Genomic DNA, 27,601 nt, shown 5'->3' with positions numbered 1-27,601 from the left:
GCTACTTTCACACTGGCGTTTCTGGGTCCGTTTGTGAGATCCGTTCAGGGCTCTCACACGCGCTCCAAAACGGATCAGTTTAGCCCCAATGCATTCTGAATGGATAAGGATCCGCTCAGAATGCATCAGTTTGCCTCCGTTTAGCCTCCATTCCGCGGCTTGCAGCGTTTTGATGTCCGCCTGACGATGCAGAGCCAAAGGGATCCATGCATTGAGCTGTCCGATTTTTTTCAGGACCCATTGAAAATGAATGGGTACAGAACTGGTCCAGATCTGTTCCGCAAAAAACGGAACAGATCAGGAAAGAAACAACGAACGTGTGAATGGACGGGGATGGATCCGTTTTTACTGACACAATATGGTGCAATTGAAAACGGATCCGCCTCACATTGACTTTCAGTGTAAGTCAAAACGGATCCGTTTGCATTATCATGAACAAATAAAATAAATACAAACGTTTGCATTATAGGTGCGGATCCGTCTGTGCAGAAACCAGACGGATCCGCACCTAACGCAGGTGTGAAAGTAGCCTTATGTGCCGAATCCGTCCTTTCTGTTGTCCGTCTCCTAAACACAGAAAGAGATCGGAAAGGCTGAACGGTGATGTGAACGAAGCCTAACAATGCCTTGGAGCCCTGCTGCTGTTACCTCAACCCACCGGGGAGAGTACCCTGGGATTGGTGGAGGGGGCCCTGGGAGACATGCAGGTGGCTGTGTATAACCTCCCGTGTCAGTATTCTTGATCTCCCTGCAGTATTATTTATTGGGAGGCCTCTGCTGTCAGTATTGATGATCTCTTTGCAGTATTATTTATTGGGAGGCCTCTGCTGGCAGTATTGATGATCTCTTTGCAGTATTATTTATTGGAAGGCCTCTGCTGGCAGTATTGATGATCTCTTTGCAGTATTATTTATTGGGAGGCCTCTGCTGGCAGTATTGATGATCTCTTTGCAGTATTATTTATTGGGAGGCCTCTGCTGTCAGTATTGATGATCTCTTTGCAGTATTATTTATTAGGAGGCACTCTGCTGGCAGTATTGATGATCTCCCTGCAGTATTATTTATTGGGAGGCCTCTGCTGGCAGTATTGATGATCTCTTTGCAGTATTATTTATTGGGAGGCCTCTGCTGGCAGTATTGATGATCTCTTTGCAGTATTATTTATTGGGAGGCCTCTGCTGTCAGTATTGATGATCTCTTTGCAGTATTATTTATTAGGAGGCCTCTGCTGGCAGTATCGATGATCTCTTTGCAGTATTTTTTTTTCATTTGGAGGCACTCTGCTGTCAGTAGTATCACTCTGTAGTATTTTTTTTTTCATTGGGGGTCACTCTGCTGGCCTTGTTTATGGGAGGAACATTGCATAGTCAGCTTATGGGGTAATGCTACTGGCTCTGTTAATGGAGGCACTTCAGCTGTTGGTAAGTGAGTGCGGCCTGTACTTATGGGCAGAGTTTACATAGGAAAAAAACACTGAATAGGTCCAATTTCATGTCTCCTTAAAGGGCATCTGTCAGCAGATTTGCACCTATGACACTGGCTGACCTGTTACATGTGCGCTTGGCAGCTGAAGGCATCTGAGCCTCTAGGTGTAATGGTGACGCCCCCGTTGCTCCTAGAGGCTCATTTTCATATAATAAAACATCATTTTTCTCAGCAATGCGGGCACATAGGAACATGGGACCAACACAGATGTCTTCAGCTGCTAAGCGCACATGTAACAGGTCAGCCAGTGTCATAGGGACAAATCTGCTGACAGATGCCCTTTAAGATTGATTCTTAAAGGCAATGTGTCATCAGAAAATGCCCAATTGTTTAAAACATGTTTTTATGTTAGATATGTTTTTAAAGAAATTTTGGTGATGTTATTTTTAAATTTTCCATGTGAATATCTATTTTTAAAAGATCCTAAAATCCTGCCGTTTCACACTGGCCACTAAGCCTAATAATAAATAGGCGCTGTCACGTACCAGCGGGTGTGAACCCACTGTGCCACGTGTCCTACCTCCTCTAAGGGCGTTGTCTAAGTGAACCCCTGAATCTTCACAGTACCCCTGATGGTGGGGATAGAATTTCCCGAGGGGGAACACCAGGTGGCTACCTCTTGAGGAGGATAGGCACACGAGGCAGCTGGTCCAGGCGGACCAGGAGGTACCTGAGAAAGGTACCAGAGGTGCAGGACCGAAGGATGAAGCAGAGGCTTAGTCAGACAGGCAAAAGGTCAGGACAGACGGCACAGGTACAGGTACCATTTCCGTCCGAGATCAGTTTTTTTTGACGGAAACAAAAGTACTGCATGCAGGACTTTTTTTCCCCCTCTAAAAAACGGATCTCAGAAATCGGCAAGATGGCCGACCCCCATAATCAAGTTCAGGAAATAGAATTAAAAAAAAATCTGCAATCAGAAACTAAAAACAGATTAGAAAAAAATGATATGTGTCACTATCTGGTTTTAAGTAGCAGAAAAAAATGTGGTGACACATTCCCTTTAAAAGTAGAAAAGTATGACACCAAAACTGAAGCCTCATTTTTCAAAATTGGATCCGTAATATAGCGACAGATTTAGGACTGCTCTATGATCTATTTTAATGTAGATGGGAATTTTATAAGCCGGCTGATTAAAATAAAATGTTAATTGAGCGTAAATGATTTTGCTCTATAATTTCCATTTAAACAGCAGCGGAAGAATAACCCTGATAGAACTGCCGAAGATTTCCTGTCATAGAAAGTTATAAATGAAGCCTAATAATTGTATTGGCAGAGCCCGGCCGTAACTAATATGGCGGTAAAACAATGCGCTGCCATTACTGCCGTCTCTCGCACATCTTGATGGCTTCGGAGACGGGGACGAGGCTTAGTGTTGTTTGAATAGGATCTTCTGTTAACATTTGGCAAGGCGTCGAGCAGCGCGGGTTCAGACGGGCTCCTCGGTTGCTGGGACTGTATTAAAAAATACACAAGTTAGACGGAAGGAATCTAAATGGAAGCGTACTCAGGTCCTCCTCCCTAAAGTACACGTGGCCTGCATAAAGTCTGATGAAACTGTGCCGATTACACGTCTTGAGACTCATGAAGCAGTAAAGTGAGGTCTACGGAAATAGTGTCATTCCGTGTTTAACGAGATTTTACTGGTTAAAGGTTTTGTAACAGAATATTTTCATTGCTTTATTATATAAAAAATAAATAAAAATGAAGCAAATTTGGAAATAGGTATGTATGATGAAAAATGTACCAACCGTATTGGGCATGCAGCTCCTATGAAGCGCTCTGTGTCACTATGGTAACAGACTACAAATAAAATTTGTGTAGTCTGATCCCACAGTTAGACCCCCTCCCATCTGTCTTCTGCTAGCAGCAGGGTCGGCGTTAGGGGTGGGGGGGGGGGACTGGACAATTTCCCACGGCCCCCATTGTCTAAGGGGCCCACTGCTGCTGTTCAGCTGAACGTCTGAGGAAGCAAACGGGCAGACAGCTGCACTTTACAATGCAGAGTAAGGTCTTATCCCTCACATATAAGAGAAATCATTACCACAGTGCTGACAGGACCTGCTATAATGTCAGAGGCGGAGCTCAGCAGAGAAGAGGGGATGAAGGACCTGCGATGACCTCACTATCATGTGACCAGAACAGGAAGCGGAGCTCAGCAGAAAAGAGGGGGATGAAGGACCTGCGATGACCTCACCATCGTGTGACCAGAACAGGAGGCGGAGCTCAGCAGAAAAGAGGGGGATGAAGGACCTGCGATGACCTCACCATCGTGTGACCAGAACAGGAGGCGGAGCTCAGCAGTGCAGTAAAGAATCGAAGAAAAAGAAGACCAGCCATGCATGTGAAGAAGTATGGATTCAATATAAGTGCCAGGGAAATGCTGGGAGTTGTAGTCCTCTCCTCTTATACCTGTTATGTAATATCAGAGTACATTACAAGAGGAGGTATGAGGAGAGGACTACAACTTCCAGCATGTCCAGATTGTTATGTTATATCAGAGTACATTACAAGAGGGGGTATAAAAGGAGAGGACTACAACTCTCAGCATGTCCAGGCCATTATTATATAATATCAGGGTACATTACAACAGCCTGGATATGCTGGGAGTTGTATACCTCATCTTATAATGTACTCTGATATTACATAATGACTGCTTGGACATGCTGGGAGTTGTAGTCTTCTCTTATACCTCCCCCTGTAATGTGCTCTGACATTAAATAATAATGGCTTAGACATGCTGGGAGTTATAGTCCTCTCCTGTTATACCTCCTGCAGTAATGTGCTCTGAATTAGGGCCGGGACGATGGATACGGGAGGGTAGTCATCCGCGTAGGGCGCCACTTCGCTACCCATAAGAGGGGGCGCACTCATCGCTGTCGAACTTCACAAGCCTCAGGCCACTAGGCCTCAAGCATGTGAGGCGTTAGAACAGAGCAAGAAGCTGCAATGACATCACTGCAAACTGCTGCTCTGGGTCTCGCAGGATGAAGTCATCACGTGAGACCCGAAGTAGGAGTGGTGATGTCATTGGGACCGCATGCATCAGGACGCAGCAACACAAGCCACTGATAACACTGTGGTCTGCATCACAGACATCGGCGGGGGGCACCAGGGATGGGGGGGAGGAGATCATTATATATACTTGGCACCACTGGGGAGGAATGGAGGAGCACTATATACATACTGGCACTACGGGGTACATTATATATATATACTGGCACTATGGGGGGAAGCATTATATATTGGAACTAGTGGGGGCCACTACAGGGGGACATTAGAGCCACTGGGAGCATTATGGTTATATTATTACTACTAGGGTACTGTAGGGGCGTTAGAATTATTTAACGCAATATGGAGGGCATTGCTACTAATGGGGGCTATCTTGGGGAGTATTATCACTATTGGGGGCACCATTACTAATGAGGGCAGTCTGGGTGTATAGTATAGATAGTGTTTGTGGACATGGGGGGGAGCAGAACAGGGACAGTATTGGGGGTAGCTTCAAGAGGTTCTCTGGGTTTTTTCATATTGATGACCTATCTTTAGGATAGGTCATCAATATTAGATCGGCGGGGGTCTGACACCCGGCACCCCTGACGATCAGCTGTGCGCACGCGCCGTCTCCCTCCTCTCTTCCTGCTCTGCTGCTGTATGTCTATGGAACAACAGCAGTGAACAGCACGCGCCGTCTCCTCAAACAGCTGATCGGCGGGGGTGTCAGACTGTGTTTTTAGCACATTTTTACAAGATGTGGGCCCCCTCTTTTGATTTTGCCTGGCTAGCAAGCAACTATTCAAAGAGCAAAAAGTAAAGAACAGATAGAAGGGTGTAAGGGTTTGGATTATACAAAGTTTTTTGTAGTCATTTAAGGGGCTTTCCAAGATTTTTTAATTGATGAGGATAGGCATGGTTGTTCAGTCTGGTTAGAGGAGCGCTCTGGACTAAACTGTTTGGCTTATAACTTAGATTGTGAGCCCTATTGGGGACAGCTTGAAGCTAAAGACTGTAAATTGCTGCAGGATATAGTAGCGCTATATAAGTGCGTAAAATAAATAAAAATAAATAATACGTCATCAGTATCTGATCAGTGGTCTTACGACACCTGGGACCACCGCCAATCCGCTGTTTGAGAAGGCACCATCGCAGAAGCTCCGTGGACTTCTCCCTGCTCACCAAGAACAGCGCCGTACGTTGTATAGTGGCTGTACTCGGTATTGCAGCTCAGCTCCATTCACTTCAATGTGGCTGAGCTGCGCCTAAGGTCATGTGACTGATGATCGTGACGTCACTGGCCTAGGCAGAGATGCGTGAAGGCCACGGCACTACTGTGAGCTCCTGTGCCTTCTCAGACAGCTGTTCAGCGGGACCCTCAGCGATCAGATACCGATGACTTATTATGATAGGTCATCAGTTAAAAAACTCTTTTAACCATAGATACACATACACCTGCTTAGGGGCTGCATACACAAAATCAATTTCAAAATTGAAAATAGACCATGGTTTATATTGAAAAATTTGGGGTAATTTTTCTGATCTCTGATGGTTTCTGTGAGTGCAAATTTTTTTCTCTCCATGCTCGCTGGGTGGGTAGACGCCTATCAGTATTATGTCAGTGCTGTGTGCCTTGAGCCAGTTAGATGTCTTCTCCGCTACTTCATCGTCCCTCTACCTATTATGTTGTTTCCCTGAAGATTGATTACAGAACTGCAGCTGCATCCCCCTCCTCTCCCTCTAATTTGTCTTTCTCGCCCTCTAATTTGTCTTCAATTTACCGTTTTACACTAGGTGAATTTGTTTGATGACTGAGTAAGTTTCTGAACAGAACTACAGACTGGCAGGATATTAGGAAAATGCTGCTTTCCTCTAATAAGATACATTACAAAGTTTCTTACGTTCACATGTACTACTGATTTATGTGCAAAAACAGCTAATACCCATTTGTTGTTTTTCTTTGTCCGACATTCATTTTTCCACTTCCTTGCGCACAGGACCATATTACGGGTCTGTGCACACTGCCAGTGATTTCAGTGGGCGCTATGTAATGCTTTGTTCGGCCTGTGGTGGTGCTGCAGGGCAACTAAACACTTGGTACAGCTGATTGTCTCCGATCCAAGCAGCAGGACCTCCTGATCAGCTTTTTTTCAGTGGGCTCTTCTAATTAGGGGTGCCACCGGTGCCATGCATTGGGGACTACAACGTGCACCATCCGTGTGGCCTGGGCTAACGGATTCAGGCCCATACAACTTGAATGGGTCCGCGACCTGTCCGCACCACAAAAAAATAGAGCATGTTCTATTATTTTGCAGTGCGGAGGCACAGACTGAGATGCCACGGAAGTGCTCCGTAGTGCTTCTGTGGCCTTCTGCTCTGTATCTTCCAGATTGCGGATCCGTGATACGGTGCGCACACGGTCGGTGCCTGTATATTCCGGACTCCTTGTTTGTGGGCCGCAATCCGGGCACGGCCAGAACACGTTTGTGTTTCCGAGAATTTTTTTCTGTGGTTCAGTGAACATAAGACGTGCGGCTGCTTATCAAATAAGAAGAAACGCTGCTAATCTCTATGACTGAGCGTACATTCCATTCCATCCGAATAAGCAGGTTGAAAATGATCTATTAGACACACTGCAGGACTGGAAATGCACGGACGGCCGCTTGATAAATTGTCTCATGTGATTTGCTGGAATGAGGGTTAAAGGGATCTCTGTAATAAGAGTCATTTATATTAATTACAGCCATGACTATGGCGCTCCACCACTTAACCCCCTAGACATTAAAGGTACAGTCTTATGTAAAGGAAGCTTAGTCATTGAATAATAATACAGTCTGCAAAATAGACCTACATTGGGGGTCATTTATCAAAGACCTCATTATAAATTAGGTGCATAGCCCGGCAGTCCTTGTGCCTAGACTGAAATCTATTCCAGATCCTAGGTGGAGTAGATTTCAATCGTCATTTACGCCAGTGAACTAATAGCAAATGTGCGGGTGCCAATGGCCCTATCCACACCCGGCTCCTTCTACATGCACCACTTGCTGCAGTGGCATTCAAAAATTCACAAACCATGGGTTTACGACTTTTTTAAGCCAGTTTCTGGCATAGGGGGGTCATAATAGATGACCACCACTGTGTGTATTAAAGGGGATGTCTCATCTGAGACCATTGGTGGTATATCAAACAGGCTCCATGCCACCTCTGGGACCTGCACCTATCTCCACAAAGTGCCTTCAAAAGAAAAGTAGAATACACATGGGCGGCCACCGCTCCATTCACTTCTATGGGACTGCCAGAGATATCCAGGCCAGCGCTCGGCTATTTGCAGCAGTCCCACAGAGACGCATGCGCGGCTGCTCTCCCCTCACTTCGGGGGTCCCAGAAGTCTCAGATGAGACAACCCCTTTAATTCAGTAGCAGTGAATGGTTTACATCAAGAGGCTAATCCAGTGTGCCTAAGTCCAGCTCATGTAGCTAACAGGTTTCAGTGTATTAATGCTACCAGCCTAGAGTCAGGGCAGGTGACAGGCGCTGCTGCTGCTTCTCAGAAAGGAGTGCCTGTGTAACACCCCAGAGTGGTGCACCCTGCTACTGTCTTTTTTGGGCTAACACCAATGTAATCTTATGTATATCTGTCCAGGTCCTCCACAATGTGCATCTATAATATTGTTTGCAAATGTTATGTTCATGTAATGTGCCTGGTTCACCAGCAGGTGGCAGCAAATATGACAGAGCTGTATGTAGGTAGAATGGAGCATTCCATTCCATTCTAACCCCCCTCTGTAGGGGAGTGGGCTAGTCCCACTTCCTGCAGGAAGGGTGGGGACCAGTTCTAGTTGGTTGCAGTTTACCCCCAGTTAGGGGAAGGGTGTGCAGGGGCACGTCTCTGATGGACGTGTCCACGACAGCCAGAGCACCCTAAGCTCTGCTGGCCATGGTGGCCAAAGCTTAAAGCCTCGGGAGCCAGAAGGAAAGCTCCCTGGCATAACCTAGAGTCAGACTACAGAGAAGAAGTACAGCATACAGAAGTTATACAGCCAGCCTGTCAATGCAGCAGAGTCAGAGAGAAAGATATTGCAGAGTTAAGTTTGCCTGCCAGTTTAATGCCAAAGCCTGCTGGAACCAAGACAAAGCCTGTAACTGTTGGAAGAAACGTTTATTCAAGTAAAGCTGCTGTTGAACTTCATCTTAAGGTCTGGACTCAAGTTCTTCCCAATCCCTCAATTTTTCCCCCTTTTCATTGCTTTGGAGCCAAAGCCTGGCGTCCAGCCGTATCCAGGTAGGAGCACCGTGACACATAAAGAGAAATTTAGGCCACAACATACCACTCGTCATTTCCTACTAAACCTGGGTCATGATACATAGAGGGCCTTGGGGCGAGGCCGCCCGTTGCACCTGCATTGGTACATTGTAACAAATAAACTGTGAATGCTGTTAGTGCTGTTTACTGTTAAAGTAACTTGCAGTGTTTCTAGAATAAAAAATACCTGTTTCATTTTGTTGTGTTTTTGTGCTCAACTTGGTGCTGCTGAAGGTAGGCTCTGGACAGAATCAGTTTCCTTCCCCCTCTGGGAGCTGACAATGTATCCTCTTCTTACCTCTGCTGCCGAGGTCAGCTATACTGCAGGAGAGGTAAGAAGGGACTATACAGCTATACATCAGCTATTCCCATTGGCTGCCCTGCAGTGATCAGAGGATCACAATGAAAAGACCTGACTGTGAGGAGAGTAACTGAGGAGGGATGTCCACCAGAACTCAGCTCAGTAAATGGACATGCACATTGGTATACACTTTGAACACCAGGTGGCGCCATACTATGCAAGTAAATGTAAATCTTTACTGGATAGTTTTGGTAACAGCATGTAAAACACAAATATTGTTCACTTTTATAATTTATGCAATCAATATGCTATTTAATAGTGTCTGTCAGCAGTTTTGACCATTCAAAACTGGTGGCAGAACTGGGGGGAGCAAAACGTATTTTTTGTTGAGCTTATATTAGCAAGAGCAGTGTGAATAGGAACTTCTTTTCTGCCAGATTCTGCTCTGCAAGTGCACTGGAGGAGGAGCTTCACTGTGGTGTGCACTCTGCATTGCACTGCTTCATAGCTCCTCCCCTTTGATAGCTGTAGTATCCAATCAGGAGACTACTACAGCAGTCACTCAGAGCAGATGGGAGGGACTGTGGAGAGGTTCAATACAGAGAGCACTGTGCAGTGAAGCCCCGCCCTGGGCACTTGCAGGAGCAGAACCTGGCAGAATAAAACTTCATATTCACACTACTCCTGATAATATAAGCTCCACAAAAGGTATGTTTCTACTGTTCTTCAAGCCCCTACCTAGTGCTGTCAGCAGTTTTGTATGGTCAAAACTTCTGACATAGTCCCTTAAAGCTTTGTTTGAATAAGACTACTGTATAGCATATATTATACTGAGTATATAGTATACTGAGTATAGGTCATTAATATCAGATATGTGGGGGGCCAAGTCCGGGCACTTCCGCCATTCAGCTATTTGAGGAAGCTGCAGACCTCTAATGAGCGCTGTGGCCTGCTCACAGATCACCAAGCACAGCGCCGTCTATTGCATAGTGGCTTTTCTTGGTATTGCAGCTCAGACCCATTCACCTGAATGGCAGTGAGCTGAACCTAGGCCATATGACCGTTGTATGGTGACATCGAAGAGCCTACGAAGAGGCTGCAGCACTCATCGGAGCACCGTGACCTCTTCAAACAGCTGATCACGGGGGGTGCCAGGAGTAGTCGGACCTCCACCCGTCAGATACTGATGACCTGTCCTGATGATAGGTCATCAATATCAAAATCCTGGAAAACCCTCAGAAAAATCATAAAGTTCCCACATAAAGACGACAATTGGTTGACTGGTTCCTATCTAATTTTCTAAACTAACCTAAAATACTGTCATGTTACATAGATGCAATATAATATCCATACATTAGCTGAATCTACCTACAAAATATATAATAAGTCATAAAACAGGACCTCACAGCGGAGCCTTTCTTGGAAAATAGAGGCCAGAGCACTAGGGGAGATTTATCAAAACCGGTGTAAAGGAAAACTTTTAGTTGCCAATAGCAGCCAATCAGATTCCACCTTTCATTTTTCAGAGCGCCTTTGGAACACGAAAGGTGGAATCTGATTGGTTGCTTTGGGCTAATAAAAAAGTTTTCCTTTGCACCAGTTTGGATAAATCTCCCTCTTTGTGTCTATGACTCACATAGAAATCTTTCCGTAATGTTGGTCATTTCTCCGAAGTATGAAATCATCAGGTCTAAAAGAGACTTTACACGTGTACCAACCGTTACCGCTACCGCAAGGGTTGTCACCCGCCTTTCTCAGGATCCTGACATACACATCCGCTAGGAATGCATCAGTACAGGACTGGGGGCGGTAGTATTACATAACTAGGCAGATTTGCCATTCAGCTGGAAGACAACCTATTCTTATCTTCTATTTCAATTAAAGGGCGTAGTCTCCTGTTAAAAAAAAAATAATCACCATCGTTGTGGGAAAGCTGGGTTACAACCGACACAGCCACCATTAACTACAACTACCCCATGTAATGTTATCCAGCTTTCCCAGAATTCAGAACGTCCAATCTCCATAATAACCCAATAAAATGACCCCCGCTCCAATACAAAAGCATCACTGAGAGCTGTAATAGCGATATTGGTTGTTACCCAGCTTTTCTAGGTACAGACACAGGCAAACCATGGTTATATATAATTATAAAGAATTCTTAAAAAATAATATAACACCAGTAAATAGAAGCGGAGGCAAAGGGTTTTATTTAGGTGTTAACCGTTATTTATTTTATTATTTTATTTATTTATTTATTTTTTATTAAATTCTATTCATCCATTTTATAATTATTTCTGCTTTCTAGGAAAGCTGGGTGACAGGCAGCACAGCCACCGTTATAGCTCTCATTGGTGGTATTATCCATCAATATCAATCAATACAGGCACTTTTCCCATAATTAAGAATTATTAAGCAGATTTGCTTTTCAGAACTCTAGGAAAGCTGGGTGACAACCCTTCTCAGAGCTTTACTATTAGACGTATTGGTTTGTCATCCAGCTTTCCTAGCAACAGACATTCGCCAATGATGTAAACATATCATTATAAAGCTGGGTTACAACCAATATGGCCGCCCTTATAGCTCCTATATGGGTGTTATCCGGCCTTCCCAGATTCCAGAATAATGCATTTGCACAGCTACGAATCAATGCAACCCATTCACCCATAGTCAGCTTTGCTTTTCAGGATTCTTGAAAAGCTGCACGAACACCCATCCAAGAGCTTTATTAATCCGATATACTGTTTATCACCCAGCTTTCCTAGGAACAGATAAAATCAAACTGTGGTTACACAGAATAAAAAAAAAAAAAGAGGCAGCAATGTTTCCTAAGATGTCAATGTCATCAGTAAATACAAATCCTGAAATCATCCTGTTTCTGGGAAAGCTGGGTTACAACCAATGTGGACGCCAATACAGCTCGGGACATGGAGGATTCTCCCAGCACAGCCCCTCCTCCCCTCTTCAGGAATAACAAAGCAGATTTCCTAATTAAACCAGTTTTTTGGGGAAAGTTGGGTTGGGACCAACCTCTACATCTCTACAGCTCCCACAACGGTTGTTACCCAGCTTTCCCAGACACCAGATGACAAATTCCTCTAGTGATGAATCAATGCAGGCCCATTCTTCCAAATTCAAGCATAACTAGGCAATTTTGCTTTTTAGGACTCCTGAAAAGCTGGGTGACAACCCATCTAAGAGCTGCAATATGGAATACATTGGTTGTCACCCAAGTTTCCTAGCAAAATGGAATTATTATTAATCAAAAAGGGGATGACTCAAGCAGTTATGTTTTTATGAACAATCCCTTTAAGTAACAGTAACATATCACTCCTCCCAACTATCAGCATCTTATTCTCTGGACCTCAACTACTCAGGAATGATGACTTCTCAGTCATCTTCTAAGCTGCTAAGCAATCAACCGGCAAAAAAAGTGACTCTCCAAATTACAAATACCCCAAAGTAATTTCCAGCCGTATAAAACTTTTTGAAATTTTTTTCTTTTACCTGATACACCTCCCTTAGCCCGCACCACGTCCTCAGCATCACCTGGCATGTCCGTGCCCTGTGCGTGTACCACCTCCTCAACGTCGACACAGTCAGATTCCACACAAAGCGACTCCCGTTGCACAGCATGTCCTCAACCCCACACATAAACACAGAGGCCATGGCTGCAGCGCTCTCACTCAGCTGAATGATCTCCGTCTAGCGCACGGCTTGTTTTTGGCAGGGGACGAGAAAGCTAGCTTTATTCTGTGCACAGTGACAAAAAAAAAATGAGGGAAGAACGGAGCGAAAAAGAAGCCAGGGTCAATTAAACAAACTCGTCTTTCACTCAGTTTCCTGGGCAGGATCCAACTTCTGCTTGAAGCCCAGCCAACGACTGCAACGGCTCGAGCCTTACTCAGAGCATCCAGGTTTATCCCTCAGCACTCAGAGCTGATCTACAACGGAACGTCGGATCATTAAATAGAAGATGCTAAAAAAAGATGAAAGTTCTCGAAGCGTAAAAATTTTACCAAAATTTTTCCACGATCTTCTGCTGTATCAACGGCGCCACGATGAGCACCAGCTTTGAGGCGTCATGTCTGGTGGCGTAGACGGAGACGGTCCACCGGTGGTGGTAGACTCAACCTCGAAAAGCAACCAAGCAGGGTATTATCTGGGTTAGAGACTTGACGGCAAAGATTAGAGCTTGATCAAGGAAAAGCAATCTGTTCCGAGGATAAAAGTCACGTAATGGTATTATTGAAGAGATCCCTAGCTGAGACAGAGTAGAAGCACACAGGCTGTAAACACCGGCATAATAACCCCCAGGAGGATACATGAAAAGAAGACTCTGTAGTTATGGTGAGCGGTAGGCTACGTGCGGGCCCCTGAGGACCACGACAGTTCATGGAACTACTTACTGCGTTTGCATCTTTGCTGAAGGCTGGAAAGAAAGCGCGGGGAACAGTAGAAAAAAAAAAAAAGATATTTTGAGGTGTCTCCTGAGATGGTCATTTCCTAAATCTCTTGAAAGAAGTGATGTAGATGTTATCTGTGCCCGCCGAAGGGGGTGATGCTAGAATAGAGGCAGCTTCATGAATATGCATTAGGTCAAACAGGGGCTAAAGGGGGAGGCGTACGTAGTTTTCACCCAATTCGTAAGTTCATATTGTGGTGCGATGGTTGAGAAGATCTGCCGCCAACTTCTGCAATTCTTAAAGGAATTGTCTGGGATTTTTAATGCCTTCAGGACCTTGTTATTTTCTGTTTTTCCCGAAGCCATAACTTTTAAATTTTTCCGCTCACAAAGCCATATGAGGGGGTTTTTTTTTGTTTTTTTTTTTAAAAGGACCAGTTGTACTTTCTAATGGCACCTTTTAATATTGCATACGATGTAGCGGGAAACTGGAATCAAATTCCAAATGGGGTGGAAAAAACACCCACAATTCTGCCGTAGCTTTATGGATTCCGGTTTTACGGCGTTCCCTGTGCGGTAAAATTTATCTGTAACCTTCATAATCCAGGTCAAAATGATTACAGCGATACCACTGCTCATATACCCTATAGAAGGTGGTCTCCACCTCGCTGTCACTGAATGGAGACTTTGCATGATGATGACCACACATGTCAACGACCCGAATAGCTGTAACAAGACCTGCAACATTGTGATCACCATAGAGAAATAGACAACAAAGGATTCAATTCAGGAACAGCAAGCAGAGATTTTAAAGATTGTAAGGGGCTGATATCAGAAGTATAGGATATCATCAGGGCATGTTGATGCGGCGATTTTGGCTGCGACAGCTGCCATGCGACCAAAGATCACAGTGTAGCAGAGCTGTCATAGTAATGAATGGGGTCGTATGTTTGCTGCGACTGCAACATGCGAATCGCAAAAATTCAACACTGCTGGATTTTCTGCGATTCACGTGTCTCCGTCGCAGCAAACGTGCGAGTCGTGCTGCTACCCCATGCATTCCTATGGCAGTCCTGCTACACTGTGATACTTGGGGGCCACATAGATGCACAACTCGTGCCCTACATATATAACAATTGTGCCCCCTACTGTTGGTTCCCTAGCAGCACAGTCAGTCTCCAGGGCAGATATTTTTACCAATGTGACCCACAGTTCTGTTCCTCGTTTCATGCATTAGATGAATCAAAAACTCGTCCTAAAAATCAGAATATCGTTCACTATACACCAACTTTCGTAGTGTGTAATAGTTACTAGCGAACGTGAAAACGTTCCATTTTCCTTCAACCACGTCTTATAAATGCAAAAAAATTATCGGTCGACATGACATCTCAGCATGTAATAAGTCGTCACCTGATCGTCAAGACATCATAGTAGAGGAGTGGAATCGGAGTGGAGCCTCCAAGCGCTAAAATCTCTGTATGTAACAGATGCATTCACGCACGATTCTCAATCGCAATAACGATTACTTCTGTAATCGTCTTGTAATAATGAGCGATAACGACTCGTCAACTATTCGATCAACTGTCATCGTTACCAAATCTACCTGTCTAATGCGCCCTTTTATTATTATCACATTGACTCTGAGGGGACCCAAAGGTCCTTTTGCAGGTCCTTCTGCTACATAAGACTCCAATATTATAAATGGCATTTTTCACACTGGAGCCCAGCAGGAGGAAACGCCTCATGGATGACTCCTAGAACTAATATATCTATCGCCTCGGATAAACGGCTCCGCCTTACACCTGCTCTGCTGATTTTACAGTTTTTGCTGAGACGGTCATTCCTATAAACGTGAAACATCTGTTTGCTGCCAAGTCACGCATCAGGCTGTCACAACCCTATAACCAAACAGCGCAATCATCAGCGTTAGTCCTGGGCTTCCTTATACTGGTCCGGTGGAGTGAAGTCGGATTAGGGAAATATTCCAGGAAAGATGTCTAATATGTGATTTCAGGTATAAAACCTTTATGTGTTGTGGTAATAAACATATGTGCCCCCCTTGCTTCTTTTAAAACTGTGCTTTGGACAGGAACCGTACCCTCCTACCACCACCCCTCAGATCTTATAAGGACCATGCATAATAAAGAAATATCTGTTAATCTGGTAGAAAAGAGTAAAGAAAAAGCAACATAGGGGCTGCCCTGCAAGTCTATTTATTGGCACATACAGTGCCTTGCAAAAGTATTCACCCCCTTGACTTTTTCGTTTTTTGGTGCCTCACAACCTGGAATTAACATGGATTGTTTGAGGATTTGCATCATGTAATTTACAGAACATGCCCACAACTTTGAAGATGTTTTTATTTTATTTTTTATTGTGAAGCAAACAAATAGGACAAAATAACAGAAAAAGTCAATGTGCAGAACTATTCACCCCCTAAAGTCAATACTTTGTAGAGCCGCCTTTTGCAGCAATAACAGCTCCAAGTCGCTTTGGATAAGTCTCTATGAGCAGTTGCCACCTCTTACCGCTGGGATTTTTGCCCGTTCCTCCTTGCAGAACTGCTCCAGCTCCTTCAGGTTGGATGTTTGCGCTTGTGAACAGCGATCTAAGTCTGACCACAGATTTTCCATTGGATTGAGATCTGGGCTGTGACTCGGCCATTCCAACACATTTACATGTTTCCCCTTCAACCACCCAAGTGTTGCTTTAGCCGTGTGTTTGGGGTCATTGTCCTGCTGGAAGGTGAACCTCCGTCCGAGCCTCAGATCACGCACAGAGTGGGACAGGTTTTGCTGAAGAATATCCTTGTATTTAGCACCATCCATCTCTCCCTCCACTCTGACCAGTTTCCCAGTCTCCCCCAGCATGATGCTGCCACCACCATGTCACACTGTGGGGATGGTGTTCTTTGGGTGATGTGAGGTGTTGGGTTTGCGCCAGACATAGCGTTTTCTTTGATGGCCGAAAAGTTCAATGTTAGTCTCCTCAGACCAGAGCACCTTCCTCCATACATTTTGGGAGTCTCCCACATGACTTTTCACAAACTTACAACGTGACTTTTAGTTTTTAGCTGAAAGTAATGGCTTTCTTCTGGCCACTCTGCCATAAAGCCCAAGTCTATGGAGCGTACGGCTTATTGTCGTCCTATGTACAGATCCTCCAGTCTCTGCTGTGGAACTCTGCAGCTCCTCCAGGGTTACCTTAGGTCTCTGTGCTGCCTCTCTGATTAATGCCCTCCTTGCCCGGTCCGTGAGTTTCGGTGGGCGGCCGTCTCTTGGCAGGTTGGCTGTTGTGCCATGTTCTTTCCGGATGTGATGCAGGTGCGTTCAGGGAAAATCGTGCGAGTAGGCACGCAATTTCAGTCAGTTTTGACTCACTGAAGTTCAGGTTCAGGTTAGGTGTTCTGTTGATTTTATTATTTTCCATTATAACATGGTTATAATGGAAAATAATAGCATTCTTTAATACAGTATACACGCAGCCGGGATCCTCTTCTTTGTTCTTCTTGAAGGACCTGCAAAAGGACCTTCGCTGACGTCCTCTTTTTCACCTTTTTCTTGATTCTCTATTTTGATAAGTGCTAGGAAATTGGTCTCTGGAATAGGTGCCTTATCCTCTAGGCCTTTGCGGCCCATGGTAAAGTGTCATGCCTTCTTCTTTTTCCTCCCTTGTTGAATCAGCCAGCTAAGCGCATCGAGGCCCTAAGGGTAAGACTGCGTGTACACAAGACTATACATCATCATCATCATCGCGCTCACCACGTGGTGAAGTCAGCGCACGTCCTGCTGAATGAAGATAGAAAGATCTTGTATCTTCATTCAGCAGAACCTGCGCTGATGTCACCGCGCTCACCACGTGGTAAGTGCGATGACGTCAGTGAAGGTCCTTTTGCAGGTCCTTCAAGAAGAACAAAGAAGAGGATCCCAGCTGCGCGATCAAGTGGATGAGGTGAGTGATGTTTTTATTATTTTTTTACCCCTTAATTGACATTGGACTTTGCATTCTACATAGTAACATAAGTAACATAGTACATAAGGCCGAAAAAAGACATTTGTCCATCCAGTTCCGCCTGTCATCCTGCAAGTTGTGTATTATAGAATGCTATTATTTTCCTAAGTCAACCCTCCCTGTGCATGCTGCATTTTGCTGTACTTGCTATACAGCAGCACATACCTGTCACATCCGGTGCCTCCAGGTGACGTCTCCTCTGATGTAGATCTTCTCTGTCATTATCTTCTCCACTCGGTCCAGACAACTTATTTCAGCTGCACCTCGTCTCTGCAGAGTGTGACACACAGACATCTTAGCTTCCTCACATTTCTATCATGATCCCCCAACCTGAAGTCCCCACAGTGTTCTCCTGCTGCTGCTCGCTCTGCTCCCCAATACCCCCAGATACTATCCTGAAGAAAAATGCGTGCTGTACAGATAGCCCCCCCCCTTAGTAATAGTGCTCCTCATAGTCCCACCAATAGTACTGTAATTCCCTTCTAGAGTGTCCTCATTAGTAATACTGCCCCCTACAGTGCCCCCAACAGTGATAATGCTCCCCAAGAGTACCTCCATTAGTAGAAGAGTCCTCCAGTATTGATAATATCCTCACAAACCCCTCAGTAGTAATAAGGCCCCCCCATAGTGCTCTTTGTAGAAATAAGTCAGATCTATAAGTCACTCCTACAGAGCCCCCATTAGTAATAAGAACGCCTAATGTCCCCTGGATTTAAAATGCCCCCCACAGTGCCCCCAGTATTTATATTGCCCCCTCCTGTTATAATGCTCTCTCCTGCACTGCCCCCTGTAGTTATATTCCTCCTCTTAGTATCCTCACAAATTATAATTCTTCAGCCCCTCCACCATACAGTCCCATGTAAATGACACTATTTCCCTCCCTCTGCCATACAGTCCCATGTAAATAACATCACACCATCTCTCCAGCCCCCTCCAATATACAGTCCCATGTAAATAACATCACCCTCTCCCCAGTCACCTTCAACATACAGCCTCATGTAAATAAAATCGCCCCCTCCCCAGCCTCCTCCAACATACAGTCCCATGTAAATAACATCACTCCCTCCCACAGCCGCCATCAACATACAGTCCCATGTAAACATCACTCCCTCCCCCAACCACCATCAATATACAGTCCCATGTAAATAACATCACCCCCTCCCCAGCCTTATCCAACATACAGTCCCATGTAAATCACTCCCTCCCCCAGCCACCATCAATATACAGCCCCATGTAAATAACATCCCTCCTGGACATTTAGTCCCATGTAAATAACATCCCTCCCTTCAGCCCTAACATCCAGTCCCAGTTAAATAACCACAACTCCCAGCATTGCTCTGCCTCTCCCTTCACTTACCTCTCCTCATGTAGCAGACATCACTACAGCTTTTTCCCCAGGACTTCTCCTCTTTACTGCGGGCCTTTGCTGCACTGGTCACATGATAGTGACATCATCGCAGGTCCTTCTCAACCCCTGCCTTCTGCACTGATCACGTGACCTGTGATGTCATCACAGGTCCTTCAGATCTTGCAGTGCATTATCTTCAATTGTATTGCCGTCCTAAGGACGGCAATACAGTTGTATCTGTCTGGCCGGCAGTACATTCGGGGCCTGGGACAAAACATCAGGGGCCCAGGCCCCGAATGTTTTAGACTAGCAACGCCCCTGCCCCTGGATCAGTGTTGGACTAGATTGCCTAGGGCCCACCAGGGGATTCACCTGTTCCCCTGTGGGCCAGTCCAAGCCTGCTCTGGATAGATAGACAGACAGATGGATATGAGACAGACAGATAGATAGACAGACGGACAGAGAGGCAGATAGATGTGAGATGGACTGATAGATAGATATCCAAAAAAACTAAATGATGAGGCAGCACTCCAATTCAGTAAAGGGTGTTAGACCCGTTTATTTCCCCGTCGCAACGTTTCAGCCCAGCTCAATGAGGCCTTTGTCAAGCAATAGAATGATGTCATGTGCAAACTTAAATACCCACAAGTTTTCAGTATTTCATAAATCGCCTTGAAATCCAACTAGATCAAGTGAAAAAAGGAGATAAATAAAGTGCCCAGTGCTAGATTACTTGTTGACGCTCCGGGATCACGTGGTGTACGCCCTGGCGGTCGCGGGCGGAAGCGGCAGGATCGCTCTGACATGCGCACTGCGCTGCTGGGGACGCCATCCCTTCCACTGAACCCACCAAGGATGTAGTAGGTGTATATGATTGACTGCTTTATAATACAGCTGTTGCTACTTGTGATTTTTAAAAAATGACACTATGGACAGGGGAGTCTATTAACTAGTTATGCACTGGGCACTTTATTTATCTCCTTTATTCACTTGATCTAGTTGGATTTCAAGGCGATTTATGAAATGCTGTATATGATACACTGGAATTATGTATTATGCTTAAAATTATGGAATTAAGTTTATGATTACACGTACACTTAAAGAGGACCTTTCACCGATTCTTACCCTATGAACTAAGTATACATACATGTAGAGCGGCGCCCGGGGATCTCTCTGCACTTACTATTATCCCCGGGCGCCGCTCCGTTCTCCTGCTATGCCCTCCGGTATCTCCGTTCCCTAAGTTATGGTAGGCGGAGTCTGCCCTAGCGCTGGCCAATCGCATTGCAGAGCTCACAGCCTGGGAGAATATAACCTCCCAGGCTGTGAGCTCTGCGCTGCGATTGGCCAGCGCTAGGGCAGACTCCGCCTACCATAACTTAGGGACTGGTATCTCTGCCTACCATAACTTAGGGAACGGAGATACCGGAGGGCATAGCAGGAGAACGGAGCGGCGCCCGGGGATAATAGTAAGTGCAGAGAGATCCCCGGGCGCCGCTCTACATATCTGTATAGTTAGTTCATAGGGTAAGAATCGGTGAAAGGTCCTCTTTAATCATGTCTATTGATTGTTAATTATTCAATCATATATTACAATTAACTTGTGGGTATTTAAGTTTGCGCATGACATCGTTCTATTGCTTGACAAAGGCCTCATTGAGCTGGGCTGAAACGTTGCGACTGGGGAAATAAACGGGTCTAACACCCTTTACTGAATTGGAGTTCTGCCTCATCATTTGTTTTTTTTGGATACTATTCACAGATTTTTTTGCCTGAAATCCATGAGGTTTTGCATCCATCTACACTGCTGCTGTTTTTCTTTGTTTGTTGTATCAGATAGATAGATAGATGCAGGCAGAGAGGCAGGTAGGCGGGCAGATATGTCCTAGATAGGTAGGTAGATACTGTAGATAGGTAGATAGACGGACAGGTGGGTAGAAAAATATGAGAAAAATAGACAATAGATTGATAGATAGATATGAGATAGGTAGAAAACCACTGCTTGACAATAGTCCCACTGAGAGGACTGAAATGTCGCATAATACCGGGTGAATAAACGTACATTCACGGAAGTGCCGCAGAGTTTCTTACGTTTTTGTATTTTTGGGCTTGATGGATCGCCCTTTAGCCGCTGGCACTCATGCATTTGCTTGTTTTACAGCGGTGCTCCCCGATTTATTTATTCTTAGATAGATAGATAGATAATAGATAGATAATAGATAGATAGATAGATAGATAGATAGATAGAGATAGATAATAGATAGATAGATGATAGATAGATAGATAGATAGATAGATAGATAGATGATAGATAGATAGATGATATATAGATAGATAGATAGACAGATAGATAGATAATAGATAGATAGATAGATAGATAGATAGATAGATAGATAGATAGATAATAGATAGATGATAGATAGATAGATGATATATAGATAGATAATAGATAGATAGATAGATAATAGATAGATAATAGATAGATAGATAGATAGGACTGAACCGTTGCTGCTCATCGGGTGAATAAATCACTTTGTATGATGCAAGGTTCTGCTGCACAACTTTCTGACACTTGCACCCAACCATAATTTTGCTTTTTGCCAAGTGAATTGTGTTTTTATCTGTTGTTGGTTACATCACTTATTTCGACTGCTTGAATGAAGATGAAATATTGAATTGTCCACATGTAAATAACATATACAATCTATATATAATTTCTTCTTTCAGTGCAGCTTCCATCACATGCTCCCTGTAAATACAGAAGCCGCGGTTCGGTTCACTCGCAGTCTTTGCTGTTTTTGGCAATACCCTTTGGTTCTCGACCACACCCTGGCAAGAGTGACGTACAAATGTCAGCTAGACAGGATATTAAGTCACTTTTACTAGGATCCAGCTCCTTGTAAAGGCAAACACCACCTATTATATACGGCACAGAGACTCCGTCTGCAGCAAGACTGAGTCGGAAAGGAAGGTCCTCCTGATCCATATCAACAATTGTGTATCTGCAGTGGAGGAGCAGTATACGGCGGTGTGCTCCGTGCTCTGCTATCAATTATATCCCTTCAGTTTTCTCTTCTAAGAAGCTTATATAGCAAATCCTATTCACACCCTATCCTATTAAAATCCCATTTAATGGTATTGCACTGCTCTTTGTTGCGGATTTTTTTTTTTTTCAGAATCCACAATAAAAATCTGCCTTGACGGGACGTTACATCATTGTTCTAGTGCATCGAACATAGACGAAGAAATAACAGTCTTAATTGAGTATATTCTATTCTATTCTATGCAAACCTATGTGTCTCTATGGTTACAGACTACAAGCGAACCCAATGTAGTCTGATCCTGTATTCTTATTGTCATCCCTATTTCCCACAAAATGGAAAGTAGGGGAAAGATGGAAAGGAGCCTGACTGCAGGATCAGACTACACAGGGTTTGTTTGTAGTCTGTTACTATGGAGACATAAAGGTCTGATTTGGAACTATACTAAATGCTAGAAGATTTTTTTTTAAATTTAAGACTATTTACAAAGTTGCTTCCTTAACATTTTAGATGCATTGGAAGAATAATAAAAAGCATAGTCTGGGGGGTGAACTTTGCCCTTAAAATGTAGGTGATGCACTAAAATGTAATGGAAGAAATTCTTCCTATACTTTTCACCAGGGCTGCATAGGATTGTCAGGTTAATAGTAAACAATGTATCTGGCCTTCACGCTTCACGGATGAAAATTCCAATTTTGGGGTTCAGTGGTCCTTTAAAAGGCTGAGAAAAGGGTAAAGAACAGATAAATCACCATTAAATTGGTGAGATTGGACTATATACTCTATGCCAAGACAATAACTTCAGCCCGGCCTCAAACGCTGGGAAAATAATTGCGTATTCTGCAGCGACAGTAAAATAGTTGATTACTCCCGTAGCCCTGAAGTAAGCAATACATCAAGAAAAACCACTGCGTACTAGGATCAACCTGGGGAGCAATGCATTACGGGAAGACTGGTGGAGTCACACTTTTAGGATACTGAATACAAATAAATATAATTCGACTTTTATGTTCTTGTTTTTTTTATCTTTACACTTTTTTTTTTTTTTTTTAACTTCCCGTTGAATTACATTGAAGCTGACTCTATAGCGATGAATGCAAAAATTCTACGGCCCCTTGGGAAAACTTAGTATGGCCCCCACTCCCAACGGAGAGCTCCACCAAATGTTATATTAAAAGAGGTTGTCTCATCTCAGACAATGGGCTCATATTGCTAGGATATGCCCCCATTGTTTTATAGCTGCGGGTCCCTATATCGAAATCGGAGCCCTGAAATTGGTGGAGGGCACACTGCGCATGCGCAGCCGCCCTGCGTTAATTTTCTATAGGGGCGTTTAAAAATAGTCGAGCGCTGTCTCGGCTATTTCTGTCAGACCCATAGAAGTGAATGGGAGCAGTGGACGGTCATCCGCGGTGCTCTCCCATTCACTTCTATGGGGAGAACTCTTGGTGGTGGCCGGACCGGAGTCCTCCAGCCACCACTTTATGGGGCTCCGTGCCTGATATACCACTGGGACCTGCACCTATAAGACAATGGGGGCAAATCCCAGCGATATGCCCCCATTGTCTGAGATGAGAAAACCCCTTTAAAGTTAAGGTCCACCATTTAGGTCCAAACCATTATAAATCTGGAGGATCACGCTCACACACACGGAGAGTGATTCCCACAAAGGACTCGCTCATGTGAAACAGCCCTAAAACATATCATTTTGGGCTGCATAAAGTCACCACCAGAGGGAGCTAGCTTTATAAAGCTGTACACAGTAAACTCCCTCTAGTGGTGGCTGTAGGTAATTTCTAGCAGAAGTTCAATGTCTGGCCCCCTACCACCAATTGTATACCCTGTCTCTATGGCAGGTATGCCAAATACCTTGATGGTTAAGACCTGAATAGGTTCAAAGGGGATGAATCTTTAACGACCTGTGATACACAGGGCTCTGGCACCAGATTAGTACCACTTTTCAGAAATCTGCTCAGAACAACTGTTACTTCCCAGACTCTTGGTAACATCAGCAGGGGGTGACAAAGAGCAGAGAAGAAAGCAGAGGTTAAACAGAATATGAGGTTTGTGCATTATTCTGAGGCCTGATGGGGAGCACATCACTCACCAAAGCCTATTCTTCAGCAATGCTTTACTGTATAATTAAGGAATGTGTAATCTACCATATACCATAATATCAACTGTGAGTAGAGTTGCCCTTTAAGTTGTCCTTCCTTCCTTGTACAGGTTACAGAGCGGAAAATTTTGTTTCTGTCATTTAGAAACAAAGAATATTTTGGACTGACAAGACAGACAGAGAATGCAAAGCAGATCCTGATCCAAAAGCAGAACAACCAGGGGGTTGTTATAGCACAAAATGAAGATGCAGAACATGCCGTATCATTATCCCAGAGCCTAAACAGAAATTCCCAAATATAATGTTATAAAATGTAATATCTACATATTCCACTCTCCCACACAGCACTATGTCTGCTGCTTCTTTCACATTGTATTATAAAATTGTCTCAATCCATCACTAGGGGGAGCTCAATGCACATGAATTTACACAGTTACCATTGATTTTAATGGAAGCTGTAAAATATTCACTGAGCTCCCCTTAGTGGCTGCTGCATGAAAATGCATTGTGTTCATTGTGGGAACAGAACAAGGTATTCAGCACTGGGCTTCCACTCTCCCCGGGCCCCATATTGAGCACTGGGCTTCCACTCTCCCCGGGCCCCATATTGAGCACTGGGCTTCCAATCTCCCCGGGCCCCATATTGAGCACTGGGCTTCCACTCTCCCCGGGCCCCATATTCAGCACTGGGCTTCCACTTACCCCGGGCCCCATATTCAGCGCTGGGCTTCCACTCTCCCCGGGCCTCATATTGAGCACTGGGCTTCCACTCTCCCCGGGCCCCATATTCAGCACTGGGCTTCCACTCTCCCCGGGCCCCATATTGAGCACTGGGCTTCCACTCTCCCCGGGCCCCATATTCAGGGCTGGGCTTCCACTCTCCCCGGGCCCCATATTGAGCACTGGGCTTCCACTCTCCCCGGGCCCCATATTGAGCACTGGGCTTCCACTCTCCCCCGGCCCCATATTCAGCACTGGGCTTCCACCCTCCCCGGGTCCCATATTGAGCACTGGGCTTCCACTCTCCCCCGGCCCCATATTCAGCACTGGGCTTCCACTCTCCCCGGGCCCCATATTCAGCACTGGGCTTCCACTCTCCCCGGGTCCCATATTCAGCACTGGGCTTCCACTCTCCCCGGGCCCCATATTCAGCACTGGGCTTCCACTCTCCCCGGGTCCCATATTCAGCACTGGGCTTCCACTCTCCCCGGGCCCCATATTCAGCACTGGGCTTCCACTCTCCCCGGGCCCCATATTCAGCACTGGGCTTCCACTCTCCCCGGGTCCCATATTCAGCGCTGGGCTTCCACTCTCCCCGGGTCCCATATTCAGCACTGGGCTTCCACTCTCCCCGGGCCCCATATTCAGCACTGGGCTTCCACTCTCCCCGGGTCCCATATTCAGCACTGGGCTTCCACTCTCCCCGGGCCCCATATTCAGCACTGGGCTTCCACTCTCCCCGGGCCCCATATTGAGCACTGGGCTTCCACTCTCCCCCAGCCCCATATTCAGCACTGGGCTTCCACTCTCCCCGGGCCCCATATTGAGCACTGGGCTTCCACTCTCCCCGGGCCCCATATTGAGCACTGGGCTTCCACTCTCCCCGGGCCCCATATTCAGCGCTGGGCTTCCACTCTCCCCGGGCCCCATATTGAGCACTGGGCTTCCACTCTCCCCGGGCCCCATATTGAGCACTGGGCTTCCACTCTCCCCGGGCCCCATATTGAGCACTGGGCTTCCACTCTCCCCGGGCCCCATATTGAGCACTGGGCTTCCACTCTCCCCCGGCCCCATATTCAGCACTGGGCTTCCACTCTCCCCGGGCCCCATATTGAGCACTGGGCTTCCACCCTCCCTGGGTCCCATATTCAGCACTGGGCTTCCACTCTCCCCGGGTCCCATATTCAGCGCTGGGCTTCCACTCTCCCCCGGCCCCATATTCAGCACTGGGCTTCCACCCTCCCCGGGTCCCATATTCAGCGCTGGGCTTTCACTCTCCCCCGGCCCCATATTCAGCACTGGGCTTCCACTCTCCCCGGGCCCCATATTCAGCGCTGGGCTTCCACTCTCCCCCGGCCCCATATTCAGCACTGGGCTTCCACTCTCCCCGGGCCCCATATTCAGCGCTGGGCTTCCACTCTCCCCGGGCCCCATATTGAGCACTGGGCTTCCACTCTCCCCGGGCCCCATATTCAGCGCTGGGCTTCCACTCTCCCCGGGCCCCATATTCAGCGCTGGGCTTCCACTCTCCCCGGGCCCCATATTGAGCACTGGGCTTCCACTCTCCCCGAGCCCCATATTCAGCACTGGGCTTCCACTCTCCCCGGGCCCCACAGCAGTTGCGTTATCTGCCTTCATGATAGGCACGCCACTGCTTACATAACTCTTAGGGTACATGCACACACTCAGGATTTATGCACGGAGGATCTGAAATCTGCAGGTGTTTGCAGGGAAATCCGTTCGGACAATCCACATCAATTGGTGCGGATTTGGTGTGGATTTTACTAATTGAATGGAGAAAATCCGGTCAGGAAAAATAAAATAAATTGACATGCTGCAGATTTTAAAATCCGCACCGCAGATCAAAATCCACACGGAAAAAACCTGCATCGTGTACATGAGAATTTCAAATTCTCATAGAATACAATGTGCATGACCTACGGTGCGGATCGTGTGCATTTAGCCTTAGATCTATACTAATACATATACCCATATAACATACATTATATATACAGTATACTCATATAACCAACTGCCATATATATACTACAATACATATTCAGGTAACATACATTATATGCTCTCATAATATTATACTATGTATACCCTTATAACATCCTATACATTATATATGTTCAAACCCCTTTCACTACATATAGCCAGATAACATATATTACAGTGTATATACCAGTATAAATAACATACATCATATTACATCTGCCTCTTCAGGTACATTAGCAAATTCATTGATGCAACATTCCAGCTCCAGAGGCTGAGACCTTATCCATTAAGCCATTGGGCCTTTGTATGTGATTATTAAACACTGGTGTTCTTGATTTTTATCGCCTAGTCTATTCAGTCTGAGTTCCTTCCCCCTTCTGGTCTGAAGTCCTTGTAAGACGATTACACAGTTAGGCTAGATTTTATTATCAGGAGTAGTGTGAATGTGAAGTTTATTCTGCAAGGTTCTGCTCTTGCAAGTGTCCTGGAGCTGGTGCTTCACTGTGACTGTCACTCTCTGCTCTCTGCACTGAGCTGCTTCACAGCCCCTCCCCCCTCTGCACCTAACTTGGAGAACTGTAAAGTGGCTCAATGCAGAGTGCACTTCACTATGACGCTCCACCTCCTGGGCACTTGCAGGAAAATAACTTGGCAGAATAAAACTTCATATTCACACTCCTTCTGATAACAAAAGCCCCACAAAAGGGGTCTTGCGCTGTTGGCAGTTTCGCATGGTGAAAACTGCTGACAGATTGCCTTTAAGGGGTGTATCTGCCACATTCCAGTAGAATTCTGGATGTATCCTTCTGCAATAAGCAAACATCTATAAAAAAAAAACTAACACAAACTAAGGTATCAAGTATTAAGAATCTGAAAAACA

General features: G+C 45.4%; 1 protein-coding gene across 2 annotated transcripts in view; it reads right to left on the bottom strand.

Moving 5' to 3' along the window:
• FRMD4B (FERM domain containing 4B) overlaps positions 1 to 27,601 on the bottom strand; it is a 224,655-nt gene that overhangs the window by 152,333 nt on the left and 44,721 nt on the right. The window contains exon 1 of one of the 2 annotated variants that reach the window (XM_040406588.1): positions 12,588 to 12,749. The exons of the other annotated variant lie outside the window; for it this stretch is intronic. Coding sequence (XP_040262522.1) covers positions 12,588 to 12,749 — 162 coding nt within the window. Of the gene's footprint in view, positions 1 to 12,587; positions 12,750 to 27,601 lie in introns of those variants that run through there. 2 annotated transcript variants of the gene reach the window in all.

Source organism: Bufo bufo, chromosome 9 (assembly GCF_905171765.1).
Source record: "Bufo bufo chromosome 9, aBufBuf1.1, whole genome shotgun sequence".
Taxonomy (NCBI): domain Eukaryota; kingdom Metazoa; phylum Chordata; class Amphibia; order Anura; family Bufonidae; genus Bufo; species Bufo bufo.
This window is presented reverse-complemented; position numbering and strand designations above follow the sequence as displayed.